Source organism: Aquarana catesbeiana, linkage group LG06 (assembly GCF_042186555.1).
Source record: "Aquarana catesbeiana isolate 2022-GZ linkage group LG06, ASM4218655v1, whole genome shotgun sequence".
NCBI lineage: Eukaryota > Metazoa > Chordata > Amphibia > Anura > Ranidae > Aquarana > Aquarana catesbeiana.
This window is the reverse complement of record NC_133329.1, coordinates 197,947,724-197,962,948: the sequence shown is the minus strand read 5'-3', so window position 1 is coordinate 197,962,948 and position 15,225 is coordinate 197,947,724. Positions and strand designations below refer to the sequence as shown.

The window sequence follows — 15,225 nt, the reverse complement described above, 5'->3', positions numbered from 1 at the left end:
AATGGAGAGAGGCCCTGGATTCACCTGTCTATGGATTTCATTGTTGAGTTACCCAACTCCCAGGGCAACACAGTTATCCTTATGGTGGGTGACCGGTTCTCAAAAATGTCTCATTGTATTCCACTTAAGAAGTTTCCCACTTCTAAGGAACTGGCCTCCATTTTTGCTCGGGAGATCTTTTGCTTATATGGGCTACCCAAGGTGATCGTCTCGGACAGGGGTAGTCAGTTTGTGTCCCGGTTCTGGCGAGCCTTTTATGCACAGTTGGGAATTCAGCTTGGTTTTTTCTCTGCGTATCACCCACAGTCTAATGGGGCGCAGATTGAGCCAATCAGTCCTTGGTGCAATTTTTTTACGTTGCTATATTTCTGACCATCATAACAACTGGTCAGACCTCTTACGGTGGGCAGAGTTTGCTCACAATAGTGCCTTGAATTCTGTTTCCAGATTGTCCCCGTTTATGGCGAACTATGGTTTCCAACCTTCCATGTTGCCTGACTCATTTGTTCCGCAGAATATTCCTGCGCTAGAGGAGCATCTCCGCGGTCTTCGTTCCACTTGGGCACAAGTCCAGGAGGCTTTGCGACATGCTAATGATAGGTACAGACTCCATGCTGACTGCACACTCCTGCCTGCGCCTTCCTACCAGGTTGGGGACAGGGTTTGGCTGCCATCTCGCAACCTCAGACTTTGTGTTCCCTCTCTGAAGTTTGCACCTCGGTTTATTGGGCCTTTCCATATTCTTTGAAGGATTAACCCAGTGGCTTATGCGTTAGACTTTCCTTCTAATGTGCGTATCTCAAATGTATTTCATGTCTCCTTATTAAAACCTTTGGTCTGCAACCACTTTACCACCTTGGTGCCACGTCCTCACCCTGTACATGTTGAGAACCATGAAAACTATGAAGTACAGTCCATTGTTGACTCCCATAGGCGCATACAGTACCTGGTGCATTGGAAAGGTTATGGTCCAGAGGAACACTCTTGGGTCTCATCCTCGGATGTACATGCCCCTCTCCTCCTCCGTGATTTCCATAGACTTTTTCCCCTCAAACCTGGTGGTCCTCTGAGGGGGAGGGGTCGTTAAGGAGGGGTGACTGTCAGGGCTGGGCTCAGCCCTTCCTTCTCTGAGCTGGCCGCTCAGCTGACCGATAATTGCCAGCTCCTATCTCTCAACAGTGACTTGCCTGTTGTTGATATCCTGCTTGTCAGTCTTGCCTACTTAAGCCGTCCAGGCCAGTGGATCTCTGCCTTTGCCTTGGTTAACATCACAGAGACTATCTCCTGCCTTGCTGTTTAAGACTTGCTTGGCTGACATCCCTTCTGGTTCCACATCCTGCTTGCTGTTCCACTACACTGATACCTTACTTTCTGGCTTGGCTGACTATCCATTCCAGTTACCGAACTTTGGCTATGTTTTGACTACGTTTTATTTACTTGTATTATTAAACAAGTATGATTTAACTGTACTTCTTTCTCGGTCTGATTCATGGTTTCTGACAGCAGTATGCACTGAGTGCATGCCTGGACATGCATGAGCTACACAAAGTATCTTATAACGCAAATTATAATAAAAATATATATTGCAAAAACAGAAGACTTCTATAAAGCTTTATGTGATAGGTTAAATTACAGATTATTTTGGGGATTCATAGCCAAAAATCTATAGGATATACCCAAAAGTGTTCCGGAAACAAAATCTTTGTTGTCCACGGATTTTCCAATACCACGTGTTGCTGAAACCTCTTGTCTTGTTTAAGGCAAGGCCAATTTAACTTTAAAAAGTTTCATAAGCAGAAAATTGTTGTGATGATCATGAGTTGAGGCAATTTAACAATTGTCATTTTATATTTTCAGAGTGTCAACCATCTAGCCATGGAGACTAAAAAGGTGATGAAGGGAAACCATTCAAGGAAGACTGCCTCCTTTGTCAGGGTATGGTTGAAAACTGCAAACTGTAGAAATTTGCTCATTCAGGAAAAAAACTTTAATCCTGCTCCTTCAAATTTTCTTGTCGCTGTGATCAAAAAATAAAAGTACATTTGACTCCACCGACAATTGAATGAGTGTTCTTAAAACAAATAATGTCCTAGTGACAATGGTCACTAGGACAAATAGAAAATGTGAATCACCCTAGAGGGAACACAAACTGCAGTAGAAATCTAATCGGGGTTCTAATCCCATCTCTGTATTAAAAAAGTGGTGGGGGGGAGTTTTGTTATAAAATGTCACCCATAGCACAGCGGAGTAGGTCCTTCTTCCTATCAAGGGGCAGGATTACTGTTTCAGAGTTATTTTATATTAGTTTTTTGTTTTTTAACAGTTTAGGTTTTTGGATTGTGGTAAGTGCCAAATAACTCGGCTTTAGATAGGGTTTTTGTCTGCTTTGAGGGAAACAGGCAATCAAATGTGTGCCTCTAAAGCAGTGTTGTAACAAACATTTACAATATTTTTTTTTTATTTCTTTATTATACCATACAAGATGCATAATTAATTATTCTGTAAAAATGGGTAATGCAGCTGCAGCCTTCAGGACACTGGCAAACAAAGCTGTAAGTCCAGTCCCTTTGAACTCCCTGCATGTTCAGATTTTTGCTAGTGTCCTTAGGAAAATAGACATCATCTATCTGCCTTGAAAGCAGCAAAGCATGTTCTCTTTTCTCTTTAATTTTTGAATTTTTTGGTCTGCTAGCGAATTTCATCTGCTGTGGAGATACTGAAGCTCATTTTTGCAACTTTCCAATCTGTCTACTCCTTGGCTTTGTTCTTCTTTTTATATTACAAAGGTCCTTGGCTTTGTTCTTCAGACCGTACCTGAACCCCACCAGGAAGACGTGGTGCAGGACTGTAAGGTTACCCTCTGGGCATTGGACGTCGCATCCTTAAAGTCGCTACCCTCTTTAGCCCCATCAGGAGTGCCTCCTCCTTCTCCTATTTATCAAGAGAAATTTTCTGCCACTGTGTCTTAATTCATGGGTAAACATTCAGCCATATTGGAGGCATCAGGTCATAGAAGAGTCCGTACGTTATCTTCCTCTGGCTGCTACTGCTCTGTAGGGGTTCAGTCTGCTGATATATCTCCCAAATTTAAGGATACCATTTTTATCCTTATTTACACAGTGCACACAATTCTTTATGCAGTGCAACCTGTGCCAGCCTTACCAAAAGTCGCCTGCCTGGGTTTCCTAAAAATGCCGTGGCTTGCAAAAAACCTTCCCTGCAACCTTACTTTCTTTATCGTACATCATAAGACACAGAGCAGCCATAGTAATTACTATGTGGGTTATATGCCGCCTATAGGTGAATGGACACTGGCAGATCAATCAAACAGGAATTGCTCCCCTATATATCCCCTCCTACACAGGAAGTACCTCAGGCTTTTTTTTCCAGTTTCTGTAAGGTGGTAGTCACTGATGTGATACATATGCTCTTGAAGCATACTTGGAGGTCTGGGACGGTTCTACTGAGAATCAAGGACTTCAATTGGATCCATTTGAAAAATCTGTCAGCCAAAATGGATAGTACTCGAACCTCATTGGATAGAAAAGAAGTTTTCTCAAGGTTTGCCTGTAATGCAGCCTTTACGGCGCTGGACCCTGCATAATGGAACCCTGTGCAGTGTTTGTTCTGACCAGGGTGCTTTCCTGCAGGGTTTTATACAGGTCCAAGGGAGTGGACCCCAGATTAAGGGGGACCCAGTCCCTGAAGGTCTCTTATGACAAAGCCCGCCGTGATGGGTGAAGGTTGGACTTCTGTTATGTTCAGAGTCCTGCAGCAGGAATGGTAAGTCTGCATTTTGCAGTTTCTCTTGAATAAATGTAAAAAAATGTTGACTGTCTGCTCTCCCGGTGGCCACTGGGGGCAGTGTGCTGTTCATGCGCTCTGTGTACTTCTCAGGAGTATTTGACTGCAGTGTCTCCTTCAGCCACTAGAGCGTGCGGGTTTTATCTGTATGGCCTACTCCCGTATAGACAGGAAGTAGAAGAGCGGCCATTTTTTTGCTGGTGGACCATTTGAGCTGAAGGATCTGCAAGGCCTCTGAGATGTACTGTAGCTTCAGCTCATGGCTACATAATGAAATGTGAAATTTCTATGGGAGAGCTATGTGATCAGACAAGTCATGGTTATATACTGCATAAAGATATATTTACTGCTTAATCTGGGGGGCCTGTACAACTGTCTGTTGATACACTATACGAGTATCACTGTACTTTAAAGCGGGAGTCCGGAGACCAATTTTTTTTTTTTTTTTTTTAGGTCATTGAGACACTTTGCTAATCCCAAAATAATACTCACAGTTTGGGTGTAATATTTCCGCCTCTGTCTGTTTTCGTACTGAAGAATAACTTAAAAAATGTGATGCTGGCTGTTTCCATCTTGCTTGTGGGCATGTGAAGCCCACAAGCATTGATTTCCGGGATGCGGTGAATGTTGTTCATTCACAGCTTGTTCACGCGCATGATCATGGTTTTCGCACTGAATCTTGGGAAGCCTGACACTAAGCTCCCAGGAGACAGTGCGGCGCCGGGGAAAGGCAATAAACACGCCTACTCCCATGGGAGGAGAGACAGGAAGTGCCACAATAAAGTACAATATAAAGGTAATTACAGCGATAAAAAAAATTTCCATGCGGCATTTGAACATCTATGCAATTAACTGAAGGGGGTAAGATTAAGTTAAAAATTTCAGTGGAACCCCGCTTTAAGGAGTTGTGTCTCCAGAATAGCATTCCCTACATACAGTCCCTCTCTAGGTCTTTTGTAGAGGATCATTCTCTCTCTGCAACTTGAAGATCAAGGCATTGGTTTTCCGAAAGGCTCTGTTCCCGGGGTGTTGCAGATCAAAAATTGGTGGTGGTTGGTTCTGAATCTGGAGAAGGTGAAATTCTTCCTTTCAGGGGTTTGGAAGATAATAACCACTGATGCCAGCCCATCCAGTTGGTTTGAAGGTGGCTACAGTTCAGTGTACTTGGTCTCCACAGGAGAGGATTCTGCACATCAATATCTTAAAACTTTGTGCCAGGGTGCATGCACGGCAGCCCCTAAGATGGCCGCGTAGACCGGGAGCGCCACTCTGCTCCGACGGATCGGCGCTCACACTAGCTGACAGCACGCCAGAAGACCTGCCCGAACAGCACGCAGGGACGGGGGAATGGTGTCACCACCCCCCCATGTCAGTAGGACCTGTCCATAGGTCGCTGGAACGACAAATATCCCCTGTTGGCCTCAGACACAGGCACCACAGGGGACTCAGGTGAGCAGCCCAGCCCCTTTCTCTTCAGCCCCCTAACAGAGACCTCTACACTCCTCCAACATGTTGAAGTTGCATCACAAGCATCCACAGAATCCCTCATAGGGCACACCATGGAAGACTACATATTGTCCCGTATGGAGGAAAGCTCCTCACACACAAACGAGAGGGGGATCCACCCCATCCACCACCCTGACATGCCCACCAACATAGCAGACACATTCTCTAAATTTGCTGTCATGCTCAGCATTGGTCTATCCCAGACTGCAGCAAAAATCACGGGAGACATTAAAGCGGAACTCCAGAATTTGGGCTCACGCATAGAAACTATTGAATCACACCTGGATGTCACCATCTCAAGAACGAACCAAAACGTTGCGCATTCAGGACCTCCAAGACCAGCTTGAAGCGGCAATATCTAAGTGATGACCTAGAGAATAGGTCTCGCAGGTAGAACTTCAGGATCAGGGGGCTCCCAGAGACTGTCCCGGATGTCCACTCAGCGGTACGCTCTCTCATTCAAGATTTAATACCTGACATACCCATTCACAGATTGGAACTGAACGGGGCTCATAGAGCTCTGCCCCCCCCCATCAGACGGACTACCGAGAGATGTTGTGGTGAAACCTCATCACTATGCGGCCAAAGAGGAGGTAATGCAGAGGGCTCGCTCGATCGCACAATTGAAAATCCACGATCACCCCATTCAAAATTTTTGCGGACCTCTCCCCATCGATTATCCAATGACGGAAAACATTTAAACCGATTCTCTCTGTGCCATCACAAAAGGACATAAAATACTGGTGGCTATTCCCCTTCAACCTCAAATTCAAACACAAGAACAAATTATACACGTTTTCCAAATTCACAGATGGGGGAAAATACTTTTCCTCCATCTAGGCTTCATCACCCACAATCTGCCTGCTCAACAACCTGGAACCAACGAGGAATCCTCCAAAAGACTGATGCCCACTAGCCCGCTTAATTTGGTCTGACAGAAACCCCAAGCCCAAGAGGTCCAAGGACCCAGAACCTACTTGATAGAACTGCGCTGATACAGGATTTGATTTGCTCACAGAGCACATGATTCTCCAGAGACCTGACTTTTTGGATGACCCTCACATGGTCCCCCAGAGTCTCTTGAACTCCTACATTTCTCCCCATCCCCTCGGGTTTAAACATTTTTTATCCTTTTTTTTTCTCCCCAGGTTGGTGCATGGGTGTTTTGTGGGCCTGGGCCTTTACGGGATTACCTGCCCAGTTACCATAGAACAATCTTATTCCCACTGGTATCTGGAAATTGGGGTATGGAACAACCCCTGTAGGTTTAAACGAATGCTTCTTATCTACAAGGGATGTATAGGGTATCCTAAGAGAGGGATTAACACCCCCCTAGGAAGTTTCCCGGGAGGGGGGAGGTTTCGGGACTGCTTCATTGCATGTGTTGAGGACCAGACAAATCCAGACAATCCTTGGAACATAGGCATCCCTTTATAAGGTTCCAATGAAGAATTTACAAAGCCCATATCCACATCCATAGCTAACACCCTGGTTTTACTATAACCCCAACCCTTGGTCCCTGTTACAATACCATTTACTCACTACCACCCCCCCCAACTGAATCCATGGGCCCCTGCATTTGCCATATCAGGTTTTGCCTTTTTTAGGCAGTTACGGTTAGAATTTCTTGGTTGTGCTGTTATTACATATTGAAACAGTTATATTTTACTCCTTTTATTAAGTAATGATACAAGAGCTCTCAAGTTGGAGCAGCTCAGTTGCACCTACACCTGACCAGGAGCCAAGGTTCAGAAGTGGACAGAAGTACTTCTTCTCTGGCAGCGGAAGACACAACTGAAGTGACAGAGGGTTTGAAGAGACATGATCCCTTCCACCCTCTAGAAATAACTAACTCTAGTTTCCCTTTTAGATCAACAACACAGGCGATCAGGCACTTCGTTTGTACCTCTCTACAGGGGTTGGAAGGTAAGTGACGCTATATCGCTAGAGCCCTCTCTCTACAAGCTCCATGGCTGATGGTAACAAACCACCTCCCCCACTACGAATAGTATCCCACAACACTCAGGGACTAAATTCTCAGATCAAGAGACAGAAAATTTAGATAAATGTGATCCTGCTTCAGGAAACGCACTTTCCTAATACGTACAACCCTAAGTTCATCCACCCCAAATACCCCTCCTTCTTCCTAGCTAACGCAGAGGATAAAACTAAAGGGGTGGCAATATTCTTCTCACGCCAATGCAAATTCACACTTAAGTCAGAGCACAAGGATCCAGATGGTAGGTCCTTTCTAATCAAGGGATTGTTGGATGACCAACTCTGCTCATTCATAACATATTGCGCCCCTAATCGAGGCCAGGCAAAATTCTTTGACAATATGCTACAAAAGTTAGGGCCATTGATCGAGGGCACTGCTATACTTGGGGGGGAGACTCCAATATGGCCTTTGACTCGGGACTTGACAAAAAGCGCTGGCTGGGTACACAAGCAATCCGTCCCCCCTAACAAAGCCGCCGCATAGCTAGGACCATTCATCCCTATGACCTAACAGATATTTGGAGGGAACTCAATCCCCAAACGAGGGATTATACTCATTTTTCACCAATCCATCCCTAGAATTGATCACATTTTTATATCTTCGACACACATACCCTTAGCTCAAAAATCTTTCATCAGGGACACAGTTTGGTCGGACCACTCTCTAGTATTTCTTTTACTACAAAGACCTCAAGGCCAGAGAGGAAATAGTCAACGGAGCCTTAACAAATCAATTGTTAGTGATCCAGTACAGACTATTGAAATTGAGAAAGCCATCAATGAATATTTCCTTATTGTGTCTCCAGAAACTCTCTGGGCAGCTCATAAAGCTACCATCAGAGGTAACCTCATACAGATCTCTTCTCAGATTCGACGCGCCAAAAAGATGGATATAGATAGGCTAGAACAGGAATTTGCAAACAGCATAAGAAAGATCCTAAATCTACACCAGCAACTAAATTAGAAGAGGCCAGACTGGCAATGAATCTTGCTCTCACCTCAAGGGCAGAAAAGAGTCTGAGATGAAGCGGAGTCCGTTTTTATCACATGAGATACAAGATGGACTCTGCTAGCATCAGGTCTAACTCCCAAACCCCACTCTCATGCGATACCAAATATCTGTCTCCCAAATGGTTTGAGGACATATAATCCACAGAAAATTATGGGGGCCTTCCATGATTTTTATAAAAATCTCTATAAAGGAGGCACTCAGACCATCCTGGGCTTAACTCCTTCTTAGACTTAATGCCCATTCCTAAATTGGAAGACCTATAAATACACTAGAAGCCCCAATTACGGTTGAGGAGGTGATCTTAGTCATTAAAAACCTGAAAAAGGGATCGTCCCAGGGACCAGGTGGCTTCTCAAACCCATACTACAAAACGTACGCATCCAGTCTAGCCCCATACTTAACACGTTTCTTCTATACATAAGGACCAAGTAGGTTTCATTCCGGGCAGACAAGGTCCTAATCAGATCAGAAGGGCAATAGACTATATTTCGCTGTTAAGATCGGGCTGGGATAGTAGGCAACCACAGGAGGGACTTTTATTATCTATAGACTTACAAAAAGCCTTCGACTCCTGGCCTTACTTATTAAATATCTTACAAAGATGGGGATTCGGACAGAGCTTCACAAACATTCTAAAAGCGTTATACTTGGCCCCTGAAGCCTGAATAAGACTCCAGGGGTATTACTCAGAGCCATTTCTTATCTCCAAAGGTACAAGACAAGGTTGCCCACTATCCCCCCTGTTCTTCGCTCAAAACATTAGCTGTTGCAATCAGAAGTCACCCAGACATCCATGGGGTACACTGGGGTACACTTCGGCCCACATACTCACAAGTGTGCACTCCTTGCTGATGACCTACTTCTCTTCATCACATCACCACTTATTTCCCTTCCAAATGTTTGTCGTCTTTTGGTGGACTTCGGAAATATATCAGGCCTCAAAGTCAATCTATCAAAATCACAGGTCCTAAACATAAATATACCAGATCCGCTAGCTTCACATCTAAAAAGTCGCTTTATTTTCGCATGGAATGACTCCACTATTCCCTACCTAGGGGTGAACCTACCATCCAAGATAGATCACATATATGCTACAAACTATCTGCCAATTTTTAAAAAACTGGAATCGGACATGGGAGACTGGTCCAGACTTAACCTATCATGGCTAGGAAGGGTGCATTCAATCAAAATGACCTTATTCGCACGAATACTTTATCTTTTTCGGCACCTACCCATACTCATCAACACAACTCACTTGAGACACTTCCATGCGAAAATGATCGCTTTTGTATGGGGATCCAAGGGATATCGACTAGCCAAAGAGGTCCTATTCAGAGCCCATAAAAGAGGGGGGCTGGGGTTACCAAACCTTTTCTGGTACTACCAGGCTTCCCAGTTAGCCCAAATATCAACTGTCTACTCCCGACTAGCAAAGCCTGATTGGGTACATATGGAAAGGGAAGCAGTTCCGCATTATACATTTAATTTCCTGATGTGGATGCACCCCAAAAAACGACCCGCAATACTAGCTCCAACATTATCTCACTCCCTTACTCTATGGGACAAGCTTAAAATTCACCCTGAGTTAGAGCCGTCCGCTAGCCCACCACTTTCATAATCCCAGATTCCCCCCAGGCATGAACATCAAGTCATTTCAGTGGTAGCTGCACAAGGGGTTGTACAGAATTTACCACTTCTTTTAATTCCACAGGTCTGATCACCCTAAACTACTGCATCCAAACACTCAAAATGCCACAGACCGAGCGATTTAGATCTCATCAGATCTCTGACTTTCTACATTCTATTTGGAGATCCAAACCCTTACCACCCATCATCACGTCGTATGAGCATTGGTGCGGCCAGAGTAAGGAGCAAAGAGGAGGGATCACAGCGCTATATATGAGTCACTGGCAGCAACACATTCCAAAACAAGCTATATGTTAGCCTGGGAAAAAGATCTCAACCAAGAATGGGACTTAGAAATCTGGCACAATGTAATATCATGGTCAAATTGAGGCATTCTTAACACGTCTCTCATGGAGGCAGATCTAAAAGTCCTAACAAGGTGGTATCTCGTCCCCACTAGGCTAGTAAAATTATACCTATCAACCTCACCACTGCGCTTTAGAGGATGCGCGCACACGGGCTCAATGCTACATATATGGTGGGAATGGCCAAAAATAAGAGGATTTTGGGACAGAATCTTTACAATGATTAGACAAACCACAGGCTTATCTATCCCCAAGTCCCCCTCACATAGCTTTACTAAACTTTCCACCGGAAAAAACACCAAAAAACAGAGACTTGTTCACTTCATCCTATTAGGAGCTAAATTGACAGTAGTGAAGGTGTGGCAACAGCCCACGATCTCCAGTACCCTGGCAAAACAAAAGATCTCATGGATCATGGCCAAGGAAAAGACGGTAAGTATTCTATAAGATACAGCCGAGAAGTTTGAGGCTACCTGGAAACCGTGCGCTGACTACATGCATATATCCCTATCAAACACTTTAAGCTGATTCTAATCTTGCCAAAAGGGCTCTCCAGTAGAACATCTATCTAGTCTTCTAATCTATCCCCTTGTTTTTTGAATCTCTATTTCCTTCTACATTTTCCCTCCTTTATCCTGCCTACCTACAATCCTTTCTCTTTCTCCAAGTATCGAAAGGATTACGAGTTCAGGAAACAAGCTCACTGTGGGAAAATACAAATCAGAGCAAATCCAGATAGTAAGCAAAACCATTCTCAACACCGTTCAGGAACAACATGTAAAGAACGGAGTAAGACAGCCTAACATCATCCCCTGAGGGAAAATCTACAATATATTACTTTCAGTACATTGATCTTTTTCATACCTGGTTATCACTAAAGTCTTACCTAGATAAGGAAACCACTCAACATGCCACATCATTAGTATCTTTTCCTTGCGAGATAGAATTATGCTCATGCTATAGATACTCTTACTATCTGTACTTGTATACCAGTATCCTACACTATGCAATAACAAAGTTTGTATGTTTTTCAACCCTACTAAAAATCAATTGAGAGAGGAGGAACTACCCCTCACTTCCCGACACAGCTAGATCCCTTGAGGGGTGCCGGGAGTGAGGAGTCCTCTCCTCCTTCAGAGTTTGCAGATGTACTAGAAGCCCCAATTAGGGTGCATAGGATCTCGTTTTCTGAAGCATTGTGTTATGCTATGTTTCTGTGTACCTGATGTAACCAAACCATTACACCAATAACTCTGTTACAATGCTTTCACTGAAAATTCATTAAAAACTATTGAAAAGAAACTTTATGCCAGTACACGTTGCTCTGGATTATGGGACAAACCAGTTGTAGGTTCAATCCGGAAATGCCTCTACAGTGATACAGTTTCTCACAAAAGTGAGTACACCCCTCACATTTTTGTAAATATTTTATTATATCTTTTCATGTGACAACACTGAAGAAAGGACACTTTGCTACAATGTAAAGTAGTGAGTGTACAGCTTGTATAACAGTGTAAATTTGCTGTCCCCTCAAAATAACTTAACACACAGCCATTCTAAACAGCTGGCAACAAAAGTGAGTACACCCCTAAGTGAAAATGTCCAAATTGGGCCCAAAGTGTCAATATTTTTGTGGCCACCATTATTTTCCAGCACTGCCTTAACCCACTTGGGCATAGAGTTCACCGGAGCTTCACAGGTTGCCACTGGAGTCCTCTTCCACTCCTCCATGACAACATCACAGAGCTGTTGGATGTTAGAGACCTTGCGCTCCCCCACCTTCCATTTGAGAATGTCCCACAGATGCTCAATAGGGTTTAGGTCTGGAGACATGCTTGGCCAATCCATCAGCTTTACCCTCACCTTCTTTAGCAAGGCAGTGGTCATCTTGGAGGTGTGTTTTGCGTCGTTACTATGTTGGAATACTGCCCTACGGCCCAGTCTCCGAAGGGAGGGAATCATGCTCTGCTTAAGTATGTCACAGTACATATTGGCATTCATGGTTCCCTCAATGAACTGTAGCTCCCCAGTGCCGGCAGCACTCATGCAGCCCCAGACCATGACACTCCCACCACCATGCTTGACTGTAGGCACTTCTTACCTGGTTGCCACCACACATACTTGACACCATCTGAACCAAATAAGTTTATCTTGGTCTCATCAGACCACAGGATATGGTTCCAGTAATCCGTGTCCTTAGTCTGCTTGTCTTCAGCAAACTGTTTGCAGGCTTTCTTGTGCATTATCTTTAGAAGAGGCTTCCTTCTGAGACGACAGCCATGCAGACCAATTTGATGCAGTGTGCAGCGTATGATCTGACCACTGACAGGCTGACCCCCTCAACCCTTCAACCTCTTCCGCAATAGACTCATACGTCTATTACCCAAAGACAACCTCTGGATATGACGCTGAGCATGTGCACTCAATTTCTTGTTGAGGCCTGTTCTGAGTGGAACCTGTCCTGTTAAACCGCTGTATGGTCTTGGCCACCGTGCTGCAGCTCAGTTTCCGGGTCTTGGCAATCTTCTTATAGCCCAGGCCATCTTTATGTAGAGCAACAACAATATTTTTTTCAGATCCTCAGAGATTCTTTGCCATGAGGTGCCATGTTGAACTTCCAGTGACCAGCATGAGAGAGCGAGAGTGATGGCACCAAATTTAACACACCTTCTCCCCATTCACACCTGAGACCTTGTAACACTAACGAGTCACATGACACTGGGGAGGGAAAATGGCTAATTGGGCCCAATTTGGACATTTTCACTTAGGGGTGTACTCACTTTTGTTGCCAGTGGTTTAGACATTAATGGCTGTGTTTTGAGTTTTTTTAGGGTGAAGCAAATTATTTACACTGTTATACAAGCTGTACACTCACTACTTTACATTGTAGCAAAGTGTCATTTCGTCAGTGTCGTCACATGAAAAGATCGAATAAAATGTTTACAAAAATGTGAGCGGTGTACTCAATTTTGTGAGATACTGTATATCAACCCCCAGGGCGGCACCAGAGATTGTGCGGCTTAGGAAGATGAACCACATTCTGTCTGGGACAGCACAAGTGCTGTCTCTACCGCCAGTACATATTTCAGGTAAAGAATAGTGGCAGGGAGGTTTTCCAGTCATCAGCAACTAGTGCCGGGATCACGCGTTTTCTGCATCCTGAGGTGTTTTTTGGCAATTGGCCAACGATGGGGAACTCTGCAAGTGGATCTACTAGATTCCAAGTTCTACAACAAGTTGGGACAGGTTGTGTCCGGAATGAGAGTCCCCACTGGCAATCGTGGTAGTTGCACTGGTAACACCTTAGGGACAAGTTCTCCCTAATTGAAGCTTTCCCTCTGTTTCGACTACTGCCACATCTTTTGCGAAGAATCCAGGAAGTGGTAACTCTGATAATAGTATTAGCCAAATTAGCCCAGGAAGTGGCACCCGCAGATATATGTACAGATCACTCCCATACTTAAAAGCCCTCACTGGACCCTACCAACCTGAACAACTTAAGACCCATCTCATTGCTCCCATTCACCTCTAAACTTCTAGAATGCTTAGTCTACAAATGTCTTAGCTTCTACCTCAGTGAAAATAACCCCTTACAGTCTGGCTTTCGCTCGCAGCACTTCACGGAAACTGCCTTACTAAAACTCACTAACTATTTACTAACTGCTAATACCAACAGCCAGTACTCCATACTCCTACTACTTGACCTCTCTGCGGCCTCTGATACTGTTGACCACCCGCTCTTTCTCAATAAACTACATTTCCTTGGCCTCCGAGATTCTGCTCTATCCTGGTTCTCTGCCTATTTATCACAGCGCTCCTTCAATGTCACCTACAACTCTGTCTCCTCTCTCTATTGCCCCTTTCTGTGGGGGTCCCCCAAGGCTCTGTTCTTGGACCCCTTCTCTTCTCTATCTACACTTCCGTCCCTTGGTCACTTGATAACCGCCCACGGCTTCCAATACCACTTATACGCTGATGACACCCAAATCTATCTGTCTACTCCTCACCTCACTCCTTCAGTCTCCTCTCACATTACTAACTTACTAACTGACATATCAGCATGAATGTCACACCACTTCCTTAAACTAAATCTCTCTAAAACTGAGCTATTAATATTCCCCCCCGCCTGTACCTCCCTCCATGACTTTTCCATCAAAACAATGCAACCATCAGTCCCTCCTTTCACGCCAGGGTACTAGGTGTAATCCTGGACTCTGACTTGTCATTTCAGCCTCAAATCCAATTGTTGTCAAAAGTTTGTAGAATTCACCTCCGTAACATCAAAATTTGCCCCTTTTTAACAAATGAAACCACCAAGTTCCTCATTCACTCCCTTGTTATCTCTCGCCTTGACTATTGCAACTCCCTTCTCATTGGCCTGCCACTCCATAGGCTATCCCCTCTTCATTCTATCATGAATGCTGCTGCCAGACGTATCCACCTTACCAATCACTCAGTGTCTGCCGACCCTCTCCTCCAATCCCTACACTGGCTCCCAATCACCCAGTGAATTAAATTCAAAATACTAACCACAACATACAAAGCCATTCACAACTCTGCCCCGAGCTACATCGCCAATCTTGTCTCCAAATATCACCCAAATCGTCCTCTCCGCTCTTCTCAAGACCTCCTGCTCTCAAGCTCTCTCATCTCCTCCTCCCATGCTCGTCTCCAGGATTTCTCCAGAGCTTCTCCCATCCTCTGGAACTCGCTACCTCAACCTGTCTGGCTATCCCCCACTCTTGCTACCTTCAGGCGATCCCTGAAAACTCATCTCTTCAGTAAAGCCTATCACGTCTCCAACTAATCTCCAACCACTTCCAATAGCTCATTCCCCACAGTTACAACCTTTTGTACCACCTGCCCCACCCTATTAGATTGTTAAGCTCTTCTGAGCAGGGCCCTCTTAATCCT

At 44.6% G+C, this 15,225-nt stretch overlaps 1 protein-coding gene across 10 annotated transcripts in view; it reads left to right on the top strand.

The window, feature by feature from the left end:
* The window catches only part of VPS35L (VPS35 endosomal protein sorting factor like), a 1,435,757-nt gene that overhangs the window by 1,097,738 nt on the left and 322,794 nt on the right, over positions 1–15,225 (top strand). For 8 of the 10 annotated variants that reach the window (XM_073591197.1, XM_073591205.1, XM_073591203.1 and 5 more), the window contains one exon: positions 1,858–1,935. The exons of the other annotated variants lie outside the window; for them this stretch is intronic. In XM_073591197.1, the coding sequence (XP_073447298.1) occupies positions 1,858–1,935 (78 nt within the window). The remainder of the gene's footprint in view (positions 1–1,857; positions 1,936–15,225) is intronic. 10 annotated transcript variants of the gene reach the window in all.